The sequence below is a fragment of the Asterias amurensis genome, chromosome 5 (genome assembly GCF_032118995.1).
Source record: "Asterias amurensis chromosome 5, ASM3211899v1".
Lineage (NCBI taxonomy): Eukaryota > Metazoa > Echinodermata > Asteroidea > Forcipulatida > Asteriidae > Asterias > Asterias amurensis.
The window spans coordinates 20,488,120-20,501,369 of record NC_092652.1 but is presented as its reverse complement, the minus strand read 5'-3'; the positions used below and the strand labels follow the sequence as shown (position 1 = coordinate 20,501,369).

General features: G+C 39.9%; 1 protein-coding gene across 5 annotated transcripts; it reads left to right on the top strand.

The window, feature by feature from the left end:
- Positions 1-462: 462 nt before the first annotated feature.
- Positions 463-13,224, top strand: LOC139936913 (protein SSUH2 homolog). 5 transcript variants are annotated; one of them, XM_071931738.1, is made up of 13 exons: positions 463-489; positions 782-912; positions 1,234-1,506; positions 1,973-2,143; positions 3,136-3,205; positions 3,939-4,068; positions 4,702-4,887; positions 6,076-6,138; positions 6,602-6,705; positions 7,031-7,123; positions 7,865-7,967; positions 9,138-9,242; positions 10,222-13,224. In XM_071931738.1, exons 2-13 carry the CDS (start codon positions 888-890, stop codon positions 10,366-10,368), a joined length of 1,470 nt encoding a protein of 489 aa, XP_071787839.1. In that variant the 5' UTR covers positions 463-489; positions 782-887; the 3' UTR covers positions 10,369-13,224. The 5 variants fall into 5 exon arrangements, with proteins under 5 accessions (XP_071787839.1, XP_071787840.1, XP_071787837.1 ...); XM_071931739.1 differs by having other exon boundaries at positions 483-555; positions 785-912; XM_071931736.1 differs by having other exon boundaries at positions 484-540.
- The last annotated feature ends 26 nt before the right edge of the window (positions 13,225-13,250 follow it).

Sequence of the window (13,250 nt, the reverse complement as noted above, 5' to 3'; positions counted from 1 at the left end):
CATTTTAGATAATTTAATTGACCCAAAGTTTTCTTAAAAAATCTAATCGTGGACCCTTGTATCAAAATTTAAACGAAGTCTTGTCATTGAGCATTTCTTTTTCCACGTATGTAGACTTGGTTTCAAGTGTTTGATCGTGGCTTTTTAGTCGTCCTGCCGAGAGCCGCTACAAAAAGCGCCCTCTTGCAATCAACCTCAAACCGCGATCTAAGAATTGAATCAAGTCTACGGCCGTGTCCGAATTGGCGACTTCGGCTACAGCTATGGCTAGGGCGCGCGCGTCTGCTATTCTTCAACACTGACAGACGCGCTGATCTAGCCGTAGCTGTTGCCAAAGTCGCCATTTCGGACACGGCCACACCTATCCAAAGAGTGCGCGGCACTAAGAGTGCGCGGCGCAACTTCGCTGCGCAATCTCCGCACGACGCAAAGCGAATGAACTTTGGCCTCCAACCTTTGGGCGTATGCTATTTATTATGGACCGTCCAGGTTAGCTTCAGCCGGGCGTTACGGTTCCTCGAGAGTTTTGATTATCTTGCTGTAATTTCATACAAAGTTAGAGCAGTGCTAGCGACTGTTTTTTGTTTGATCACCATAAAATATAAACTCAACTGGCCTGTTTACAGAACTACACAGCTTCGACCAAACAATAATATTAATAATTTAGTTTCCTGTCAGTGTCAACTCTTGTCAATCGCCATCGGTGATCACCGATGGCGATTGACAAGAGTTGACACTGTCACCATCAGCCACTCATGCACTCAAACTGTATTTTGTGTAGTAGGCCTGCTAACTAGTGCTACTTGCGACATCGACAGTGTGTTACTGTTCGGGTTAGAGTTAGCTGGTAGTGTGTAGAGAGGGAGAGGGGAAACGTAACCGCCAGCATGCCTATCACACAACTCACAACAGGTAAGATAAAAATAACAATAAAATAACTGCTTTTTAAACTGCACCACCACAGTCACAGCAGTGTACATCATAATCTGCACAAATGAGTTTTTATTTTGATTGCCTGTGCTCAATCGTGGACAGCGCGCACCAAACTCACAGTGCGTTTTAATTCATACCATGAATACTTGGATGAAGAAGAAGGCAGGAAGTTAATTTGAGTTGCTTAACTATTGTATTTATTACTCTAATTAATATTTATAGTTATTCAAAATAGGAATTTCATTGTGAGAAGCCAAAGAAATTTTGTGCTAGATGATACTGATATTAATTGTTTGACAGCTCAACAAGGTGCCCCTTCACTAGGGTATAGCGCGCCCCAACAACAGAGCTATGGGGCACCCCAACAGCAGAGCTACGGGGCACCACAGCCACACGGATATGGGGCACCCCAACAACAGGGCTATGGGGCACCTCACCAACAGGGCTACGGGGCACCTCACCAACAGGGCTATGGGGCACCCCAACAACAGGGATATGGGGCACCTCAGCCACAGGGCCAAGAACCACCCCCCGGCTATGGGGCACCTCCCCCTACACAACCATCAGGAGCAGGTAAAATAAAACTGTGTTAAATATGACTACCCAAAATAGTGTTTATTGAAAAAATTCACACAAATTAACTTTTTAACTTATTTTAATATTGAACAAAATTTAAAACAACTATTTCTTCATGTTGATTTTGAGTTAGAAGAAAAAGTTACTTATATAAGACTAAGAGCGAGGTTGCATGGTTTTCCTTTTTGAACTAACACTACACTCCAATTTGTGGAGTACAATTTTTGACTCCACAACATGGCCATCCGTTTTAGTTTCCAAAGTAAAAGGAAAATCACACAAACTTTAAGCATTTAATTATTAGTGTGGATTATTATATTCTACTTTTAAACATCTTTCTAACCATGCATTTTATAACAAAAAAGGTTTCAAATGCTTTTCATTGACCAACTCGACCGATTCATCCAAGGCAACATCCCTTTAACTGATCTCATTCACAATATTAAAATTTTTCTTATGATAGGAGCATGGGTGCCTGGAGCCGCATCTACAGACGCACCCCCGTATTCCTGGGATACCATCCCGGACTCCGACCCAGAGGACGATGAGAACGCGACGGAGGAAGGAGGACCGAATCCTGACCCTCGGGAGTTGGAACCCGTACCGGGCTATGAGACAGTAGTTTTCAACAGCGGTACGTTCACGTTCCACTTAACATTTCCTGTTACTCTTGGCTTTTACTATTAGAATTTCTTACATTTATAACCTCATGATAAAAACCACTCCTCGTTGGTATTCAAAAAAGGTTGATTCCGAGGCATGTTTTCCAATAGTTTGGTCCCTCTTTGTAAGTGAAACGAAGTTGAACACGGTAGGTGGTGCATGCCTGTGCAGCTACACAATGGAACGTCCGGGTGGATATTCTCGCCAGTTGGCTCCAAAGTTGTTTTGGTCATAATAAGGGAATAAAAGGGTAGCGACGAGTTCTTACACGGCCGTTTAAAGCCGGCAGGGTCAAATTGCCCTGTGCGCGTGGGTTGTGTGTACGCCCGCGCGCTTAGAATTAGATTACACATGCGCGCTTAGAAATAGATTACGCGCTGTTACTTAAAGCTATGAATTGCGTTCCGGGTGATAATCTTGCGCGCCTGACACGCGGAAGCCAGCCGGTCATAAACACTGGTCATTATCAACCGTTTAAACACCCCCACGTGACGCGCTCTCCACCAATAGGAGTAGATAAACTGCTTGGGGTATTTATGAATAAACTTTTAACCATACAAAATTGGCAGGTGTACCTGTATACATGCCGTCTGATTTGAAGTGGTGATTTATTGTTGGTAGTCACCATATTTGTGTTTGGGGTACAAGTCAGAAACCATCCAATCTGTAACTGATGTGTAGCCAGGGATCACACCCCAAATGTACAAAACAAAATGGGAAGCGGCAGCGGATGGATAAATAGCCAGGTGCTGTGTGGTTGAGCCATTTATACTCATACATTGTATACCAAGATCTTAAAGGTAATCCTCTCCCTTATCGGCAGCCAGTGAAGATCTTTTAAGCAAGGTGTGGCGTAGTCGTTCTTTTAGGTAGGGCTCAACAGACAAGTTTAGCTGCCTAGTTCTGTAGTCGTTGCAGACATTATCTGCCTAACTATCATTAGGTACTATCTTTTGCTTTCAGGGCCTCCCGTTCCTCCACCGGCCTATGAGCCTCCAACAGAGAGCAGTTGCCCACAGCAAATATTTGACTCGTAAGTATAACCACCTTATCCCTCCAATTTGATTGAGGTTCTTTAGCAGGGAAAAGGTTTTAAAAATATACACATGACCAGGCGTGGATTAAAGATTTTTACTTTGGGATGAGGGGAGGTGTCTCCCAAAAAGCAATTGTTGTACCATGTAAGCAAGACACTTGGCCATTCTTTCTTGATCCTTTGGATAGGACGTACAGACAAAGGTCCTTTCTATTGTGGGATGCACCTAAAAGAAACTTATCACAAAGAGAGAGGAGTTAGCCCTGGTGTTTCTGGCAGTAGCTACTGATTGCGCTGCAGCACCTTGTAAACCATTACGAGGTGCTTCATAAATGGTTCTCATAATTTCAAAAGTTGCTCTGCCTTTTCTGTTAAAAACACAATGAATGAACACTTTGATTCACCCATCCCCAGTGGTGTGATAAAGCATTACAATAGAACAACTTTTAGTATTGTTATTGTAAGTAAATCTACATCTACATCTATTCAGCTTCTTGTCAAAGCCTATTCAGCATCTAGACAAGGGTGCGGCTGCCGACGGTGGACGGTTTGTGTGCTCCGTGGGTGCCAAAATATGCACAAAAATAGAGATGTGTGCAAGTAAAAAAACATGACTCTTGATGCCTACTCGCATCTGATGGCCTCCTTTAACTGCTCCAATCTCCCAAGTTATTATCATGGTTATCGATTTTTAATTTCTTGGCTTAGATTTCTCCTCTTTTTATTACAGCAATGACGGAATAGGGGAGGAGGCTGTGAGAGCAGCCATCTTGGCCTTCGTTGATAAACACTGTTGCTACGGTTCCAGACCAGCCAAGAACATGAACATCACTAGGACCATACCAACTCACGCGTATCATGTAAGTTCGACTTGTACAATGGAGCATGTTAAGCCCGGTTCCTACTTCCTGCGAATGTGAATGCAAAACGAATATTGATGTCACAAATTCTCAACGAATACTTTGCCACAGTTGAGCTGTGCTCAATTCGTTGCAGTTTGCACAATTAAAGCAAAACTCACAGAGAGTTCTTGAAAACTACATTAGGAGCATTGCCAGAACCATGCTCTACGAAACAAAAAACAGCAAGAAATACCCAGAGAAACTACTTGTAAGGTGTTCTTTTCCTGCTAAAAGCTAGACGGAATAAAGAAGGTCCAAAGGTCGCAAACTTTGTAATGAATATGTAAAAAAGAAAGTTACACTCAGCCTGGTTCTACTTCCTGCGACTGGGATTGCAAGACAAATTTTGTCGCCACGTGGCTCGCAGGAGTTGAGCACAATTCAACTGATGCAAATTAGTCGTTGCCAATTTGTGGTGTCAAAATTTGTATGGCATTCGCAGGAAGTATGAACTGGGCTTATGTCTCAAGAACACTGAAGGCGCGGGCACACCTTGAATTCCTATATGTACAACTACATCACAGCGCACTAACCCTTGTCATGTTATCTAAGCAATTAGAAGGTCTGTTTTGTTTTGTTTTTCTTTGACAGTATCTCTTAGAAACCTTCAATGAGTCAAGGACAACAATGCGTAAGTTCCTGCCTTATAGAGGTGGTATAGTGGACGGGCCGCTTAATGGTGCCCCACCGCCACCATGGTCGATGCACTGCATGCCGAACACAATGTTTGATACACACGAGAAGCAACTGGAAGTCCCACACACATCATATCTTAAGGTATGCAAAAGCTTGATGGAATAGCGAAGGTCCAAAGGTCGCAGGATTAAACTTTTAACCTTTTAAAGAATATGAGAAGCAACTGGTCCCACACACATCATTGGATCGGTCGAGTTGGTCTTTGAAAAGCGTCCTGTAACCTAACCGTTTGTTATAAAATCGATATGGTTAGAAAGATGTTGTAAAAGTAGAATACAATGATCTACACAAATATGCCTCGAAATTGCGTGGTTTTCGTTTTTCTCATCGACAAACACGGTCGGCCATTTATGGTAGTCAAATCTTTGACTCTCATGCATGTCATATGTATGGCCGACCATGTTAGTTCGCGACGTAAAATGAAAACCGTGCAATTTTGAGTGATACTTGTGTGGATCATTATATTCTACTTTTAAAACATCTTTCTAACCATATGCATTTCATAACAAACGGTTTCAAACGCTTTTCATAGACCAACTTGTCCGATCCAAGGCAACATGTTCCTTTAAGATACACAATCACGGAAGAACAGTTCATAAATAGGATGTTGATCCACTGTATACCACAACATGGCTCCAACTACTACCAGAAGCATATAAGAAATGCAGTGACAGCGTTCACTTCTGGAGAATTGTATTTTTCTTGTCTGGATTCTTTGTGAAAAAGTTGTCCGTACTCGCAAGTTTGTTCATTTGTCCACTGAGTGTTTGACTTTTGAAATGTCAATTAAAGGCAGTGGACACTATTGGTAATTGTCAAAGACCAGTCTTCTCACTTGGTGTATCTCAACATATACATAAAATAACAAACCTGTGAAAATTTGAGCTTAATCGGTCTTTGAAGTTGCAAGATAATAATGAAAGAAAAAACACCCTTGTCACACGAAGTTGTGTGCTTTCAGATGCTTGGAAATTCGTGGAAAATTACTTCTTTCTCGAAAACTACGTCACTTCAGAGGGAGCCGTTTCTCACAATGTTTTATACTATCAACAGCTCCCCATGACTCGCTACCAAGTAAGGTTTTATGCTAATAATTATTTTGAGTAATTACCAATAGTGTCCACTGCCTTTAAAGCCTGCACCATGTTCCTACTATTTTCAAAAGATCAAATATCATGCATGTACTATGTGACCTCAAGCGAGAACTATCATTTCAGATATAACTTGGGAACAATAATCAAAAGATTTTTCAAACTGACTTGGTTACAGACTTGCCATCGTTGTGCTGGGGCAGGTTTTGTACAGTGTGGGCGCTGTCATGGTCGAGGCAGGGTAAGTTTAGTGTGACGTATTTCTAGTCCTGTCCCAACGCTAGTTCTCTTGGGAAAAAAACCCATTCAGCAACTCAATGAGATTGGCATTTATACTTTTAAAATCACAACTTTAAAATGTAGCAGACGTGGGGTCATCAGCAGGCGTGGGGAAATCATCACATTCATGGCACATTAGTAGAGTTTTTTCCCACTAAATTTGTAAGGGTTTTTTTCCTCCTTTTACTTATCACCCATACACAAAATAAGTTGTTTTTGTATATGTAAACTATTTTTTTATTTTAACTATTTTTGTATGAATTGTAATTTTTACTGTATTTTGGCCACTGGCCACGAGTGTTAAAAACAATAGACTGTCTATCTATCTATCAGCTTATTTACCTCTGCTTTATTCAGGCACACACATTGATTGTTCACTCATAAAGGTCTTAAATTGGCTGTCTGACTTTTTTTTGCTTTTTTAGGTTCGTTGTTCTTCATGTAGTGGGAGTGGAAGAAGAACTGTTCATAGTAACGGGAAGTCTAGACGAGTGTCTTGTTCCTGGTGTCATGGCTCGGGTAGAAGAAGGTATTTTTCTAATTACTATTATAATTAATCACTGTTATACCCGATGACACCCAATACACCTGAAAATCTCTGACATGCTATGCACACTATGGTGTTGTAACCCATGCCATGCCACACTTACCTGTATTCCACGGGGATAAGAGATGTAAAAAAGGCACAGTGTGAAAAAGGCCTAGTGCGTCAGTGCCACAGACTGCCACAGGTAGAAGAACAACCGTTAAAGTACATAACCTTTGCAAATATTGGCACAAATTTCATTCCCCACCGACATAAGAATTAGGGTGCATCTTTTTAAAACCCTTCCTACTGTTTTTTTTTTTTTCAGATGTACACGGTGTGGAGGAGATGGCAGAGTGACTTGCCCAACTTGTAGCGGATTTCGCACGCTTCGTCATTTTATTCTCCTTTCAGTCAAGTAGTAAGTTGGAAGTTGTCGGCTCTTGATACTAGATCAATGCACTCTGCTAATATTGCCACTTTCTGACAAAGAAAGGATGCTATCCCACTCAAGTAAAGATGTCCGCTCAGAAAGCCATTTTCACTGTTTGATTCAATTCAATGCAATCAACATAATTATATTTCCAAACTGGTGAATAAAGGGAGAATAATAGTACAATACAATACAATAGGCATTTATACAGCGCCCTACAAAGATCTGAGCATTTGAACCAATTAAAAACAAATATTTGAGTCAAAGACAGTGAAGACAGTCATGAGCAGGTGAAGAAAAACAAATTAATTAAATTTTTTGATTGAGTACTTTTTTTTGGGGGGGGGGAATCTGTTAAAAGATTAAGGATAAAAACTATAGGGCATTTATAATGCACTATTGATCATGTCACATATTCTGAGGCGCATGTTTTTTTTACTACAAGTATGCTTGCTTAGTTTTTTAATATTGAGACCCTATTTTTTATAAGGGTTTACAATGTGATGTTGCACAATCTACTGCCTTACTATGCTAGAAACATGGGAGCCTTCTCTTAACAATAAGTGTATGTTTGGGGGTGGTTTTTTTTTCAATACACAACACACAGAAACAATAGCGGTTCTGCTGATCAGAAACACCAGAGCTTAAGTCCATTGTGCTAGTAGTGAGTTGGTTTGACTACGTTAGTTGAGATAACTGGACACTTGTTATATATTTATATTTGACCAGCGTCAACAATTTATCTGACTACATCTTGGAGCGTTCTGATATGCCTGACGAGCTGATAAGAGACGTCAGTGGGCAGGTCGTCTTTGAGCAGACGCTACCTTTTGTAAGTAATAAATTAATTTTTAACTACACCTTGTAGGATGTCTTGGCCGAGTGGTTAAGAACATCAAACTCAGGCTCTGGTGTTTGATCAGCAGAGTGTGGAATTTGAATCCTGGTCACGATACTTGTGTCCTGGAGCAAGGTGCTGATCTGCTTCTCTTTACCCAGGGGTATAAATGGGTACCTGCGAGGGTACAGGTTGATAATGTTTTAGGATTGAACAAAGAAAAATTGACTAGAGCGGGATTTGAACCAACGACCTCCGGTTTAACGTGCCGGCGCTCTACCAACTGAGCTATCTAGCTCAGTGCTGGTGGTCTCCCAATTTTGTCAGTATCTTTGTTCGGGGGGTGCCTGTCAGAAGCCATTAAACCGCAAACTGCCGTGTAGCCAGGGATCACACCCGGGTAACGATACAACCTGGGAAGCGACAGACAGGGGATCACCTTAAGGGGATGCGACTTTTTATATCAGATATCAAATAATAAACCACAAGGGAAACTGACTGGGTACATTTTTAAATGATTTAGGATTGAACAAAGAAAAATTGACTAGAGCGGGATTTGAACCAACAACCTCCGGTTTAACGTGCCGGCGCTCTACCAACTGAGCTATCTAGCCCTATGCTGGTGGTCTCCCAATAAAGGTTGATAATGTGTATGCAAAAGCCTCTGGAGCTACGGCAACTCAGGGGCTGTATACTCCGCATGGAGCTAAGGAAAATTAAAGGAACGTTATTGGCCCAATGACCAGGGCACTAATGTAAAGTGCACTGTATGTTTGTTACAATTATTTTCCTGTCAAGGAAAACTTGGCATCCCGCAAGGGGATATAAACACCAAGCTGGCAACAGCCAATCTATCTCGTACAAACATTGGTTTATCGCACAAATCAAGAAGTTTTGATTCAGTACCTAGTCGAAAATGTTTATTATAGTCATTGTGAAATCAGCGGTAAGCGTGGTAGGATTCGAACCCACAACCTTGTGATTGCAAGTCCTGCAGTCTAACCACTGGATCACAGTGACAAAGTGTGCTATATAAGAACTAGTTATTATTGACACTATTCATGATGTGGGTACTTGGTGCCAGTTATCTGGACCCTAGACTTTGTCTATCATTAGCTCAATTTGTCATCAGTTCTTGTTTTGTTCTTGCGTCAATTTCAACAGGTGTGGCCAATCTCACAGTATCCCGTCGCTGAACTGAACGAAAACTCAGTCCGCCTTGTTAACGAGCATCGCACTGCATGGCCATATGCAAAGACGTTACATCAGGTAATTATCTTGTTACGGTTTGCATGGACAATCTCAACTAGGACTTCTATCTTTGTGTATTGAGATTTGTGGCTATCAATGCCAAAACAAGGCTGTTCGCTGCCAAAACTTACAGCATGTACAGCTGGGTTTATTTTCTCATCAGATAATGGTGTGTTCTTATTTATGAATTTTCTTATTATTTTACCCATACATTGATTTTTGTTAGGCAGTGCGTACTCAGTATTTTCCCGAGTCCTGTGGAAACCAAAGAATCCATTGCCATATAACTCGGGTGGGATTCGAACCAATGCTTTTTGTCCTTTGGCCTTTGGCAGTTTAAAGGCAGTGGACACTATTGGTAGTTGTCAAAGACTAGCCTTCACAGTTGGTGAACATTTTAAAACATTTTTTTGTGAAGATTTGAGCTCAATCGGTCATCTAACCTGCGAGATAATAATGAAAGAAAAAAACACCCTTGTCACACGAAGTTGTGTGCGTTTAGATGGTTGATTTCGAGACCTCAAGTTCTAAATTTGAGGTCTCGAAATCAAATTCGTGGAAAATTACTTCGTTCTCGAAAACTATGGCACTTCAGAGGGAGCCGTTTCTCACAATGTTTTATACCATCAACCTCTTCCCATTACACGTTACCAAGTAAGGATTTATGCTAACAATTATTTTGAGTAATTACCAATAGTGTCCACTGCCTTTAAATCCTATATTTTAGCAGTGGGTACCTTATAATAACAATCTAATTGGTGTTAAATTTGCCTTGGGTTAAAGAATACTATTATATTATTACCCAAGTAATATGCAAATGGGTTTTCTTTACACCGGACTAGGGTAAGGTACTGAGTAAACTTGGCTTTACACACATCAGTTAATGGGTAAAACCAAATGATATTCTTTAACACTGATGCAAATTCAACATCTATTAAATCTATGAGTTTTGTTTCTAGTTTTGTGAGTTTGTTCTTTTCATTTTTTATTTTTTTAGAGACAAACTCTTCGTTCAGTACCTGTAACCGAGGCTCACTATGATTGGAAAGACGTGAGCACACGCTTCTGGGTGTACGGCTTTGAACACAAGGTCCATGCACCAGACTACCCACACCAATGCTGCTGGGGCTGCAATGTACTGTAAACTTGATGGATCAACTGTAAGATGTCTTCACCCTCCTGGCGTACCGAGGCCGAGTTATCAAGCTTATCAACAGGAGCAGAGTGTGGGTTCCAGTCCTGGTTTGACACTCGCAGGCATAAAGTTTATCACGATTCAGAAGCGCAATGCGTTGTGGGAAGGGGTACGGGGCAGATTGCTATGCGATGTATGTTGTCATACACGACTCGCGCACGCATCACCTATATCTTTGTGTGGGTTCAACAGCGCCCTCTCTTGATATTTTGCTATTGGCGATAAACCTTATGATATTCTTCTTACTTTAATCTGGTTTCTTGGGAAAATCTGAACACTTGTGATTAAAGAGCTTGAAATGCCTATTAAAGCCTATACCATGTCTACACGCAGGTCAGCCCCCATACTCGATAAAATATTCCTACATTTTTCCAAATAACATGCCTACAACTAAGACACTTAACAATTATTGCTGCAAACTGGATAGGGCGTAAAGCCGTGGGTACGGGTATGGTGTAATGACCCAAACAAAAAATATCCCAGTTACACTTATGACTAAGAGACGGTGGTTTATTGGCCTGAGTCTTTCTGGCAATTGCGCAGCAGCACCTTGTGAAGCCTTATTAGGGCGCTATATAAATGTGTCTCGTAAAAACTACATAACCTTTCTTAAATGTGTTTCTCTTTGTTCAAATGCCTTGAACACCTTGTAAAAAGACGGTCAGGCCAAACTTTCTGTCCCTATAACTAGAAGGTAGGCAGGGGATAGCTTATTAGCTGTGGTTGTCCCACGTCTGTGGAATGAGCTTCCTTGCTTGTATGAGTGAAGCGATCTCGTTGCCTGTATTCAAATGTCTTCATAAGCAATTCCAGGGTCAATTTGTATGTTGTTCATGTTTGTTGTAGGTTTTTTGTTTTGTATTTAATGTTTCCTGTAAAAATGTGCTATTTTTCAAATCGCTATACAGATGCTCTGTACTATTATAATTACCTTAATATATTATTATTATTCTTACAATCTTGATGCATCAAACTATTTGATAGATCTATAAATTAATTACCTCCAGGTATTAGCTCTGTTCATTTCACCTTTATAGGCAAAGTATACCTTTGGATTTTTTGGGACCGATCGATCTGTTTGAGTGTTGATGTATACAACAAAACTAACCTGTGAAACTAGTGGAAACTAGGGGAGCGAATGTGTCCAGGTAGGAAGAATAATTTGCCTTATTGTGTAGGAATAAGATAATCAATGTGTGGTGAAGAGGTTTTCAACTAGTGGTTTAATACCAACGAGGCCTGGTACTGATAATTTTACCGAGACGAAGAAACTGTCTTATAAGAACAGGTGCAAGCTCATGTGTCACGCCCATGTTTTAACACTTTTTACTGGTCATAAACAAAGGTTTATACACACCCACGTGACGTGCTCTCCACCAATAGGAATAGCGAAACTGTCTGAGGCATTTATGAATACACAATCAAAAACAGAAACGTTAATGAAAGTGATGCTTTTACATAAACCACATAACTTTGAGGGAAAATCTTTTTCTCAAAATGTTGTATTCTACAAAACATTCTGTGGGCCTCGAATCTAATGTTTTTACTGCCATTATTGTTCAGAGTGTTTACCAAATGTTCATTTTCCATTTACCTGTACTGTAATGATACATGAAGCTGTTTTAATGCACTTCAGCATTATTATCAATAAGAAATATACATACTCTGTAAATATTTTCTATAAATATTTATTTACTTTAATCAATGTTCATATCGAAATCTAATGTTTGTACTTTCTTTTGAACTCAAGTACTTTATAGTTGTTCTATTTCTGTAGATATTTGTTAATAGTACTACAAGGGGCAGCACATGATTCAGTTCCCTTTTAAGTACAGATTTTCTCGACCAATTTCAGCAATTCATTAACTCTTGTCCAAAGTCACGAATGTTCCTCCAATCTACTCAAAAGTTTGGTTTTTGTTTAGCTGTCAATGCATTCAATTTTACTCTACATTTTTTTCTTGGCAAGATTTTTCCAATGTTTTCTTGTTCAGATTCGGGTTTTGTTTTGTAGGCATTTGAGACTACACTTTGACCATTCTGAAGTTTGATACTGGTCATTTACAACTAACAGTAATGTTCGATGCATGCTTTAATACAAGACATATATAATGATTTAATTGACTTACTGTACCATTGATTTTTCGTCAGAACTAAAGTTCAAATTATATAAGGAATGTTTACATGTACAGTTGTCTGTTGTTATAACAAGATCGCTGGTACTGGCCAAATTACCATTTTATAACAAAAATTGTTGTAAGAGGATACCAAAACATCAAGAAACACAGCAGAAATGAGATTCAGGTCTTCAGTGTGTACTCTTTATATAAGCAGAACCTCTTTATAACTGTGCTCTTTAAAACAGGGTTTGACTATATGTAATTTTAAAAACTTGAACAGTATCAAAAAGTTCTAAGTATTAGAAGGACCAAAAAGGCTGTGTAGTAAGAAGCGAGCCCCCACCCCCCCCCCAAAAAAAAAAAAAAAAAAGAGTTAAGAGCCTTCGATTTTTGGACTCAAGCTTTTTGTTTGGGGGCCTCACAGGGTCACACTCGGGCTTCGCCACAACACTGCTAGAACTTATTATTGTGACCAAACTTTGGATAGTTGAAACATTTTGTGTTGCTTTTAACATAAATGTTTTTTTAATTTTGTATTAAGCGCCTTGAGGCCCACCATAAGGCGCTATATAAATAAATATGTATTTATTATTATTAATAATATTGATGTGCTTGTTATCTTAAAAATTGTACTAAATAAATTATGCATCAAACTGACAAAAAAACATAAAACATGTTCGTTGTCATTCTAAATGTTGACTGAAAGTCTTG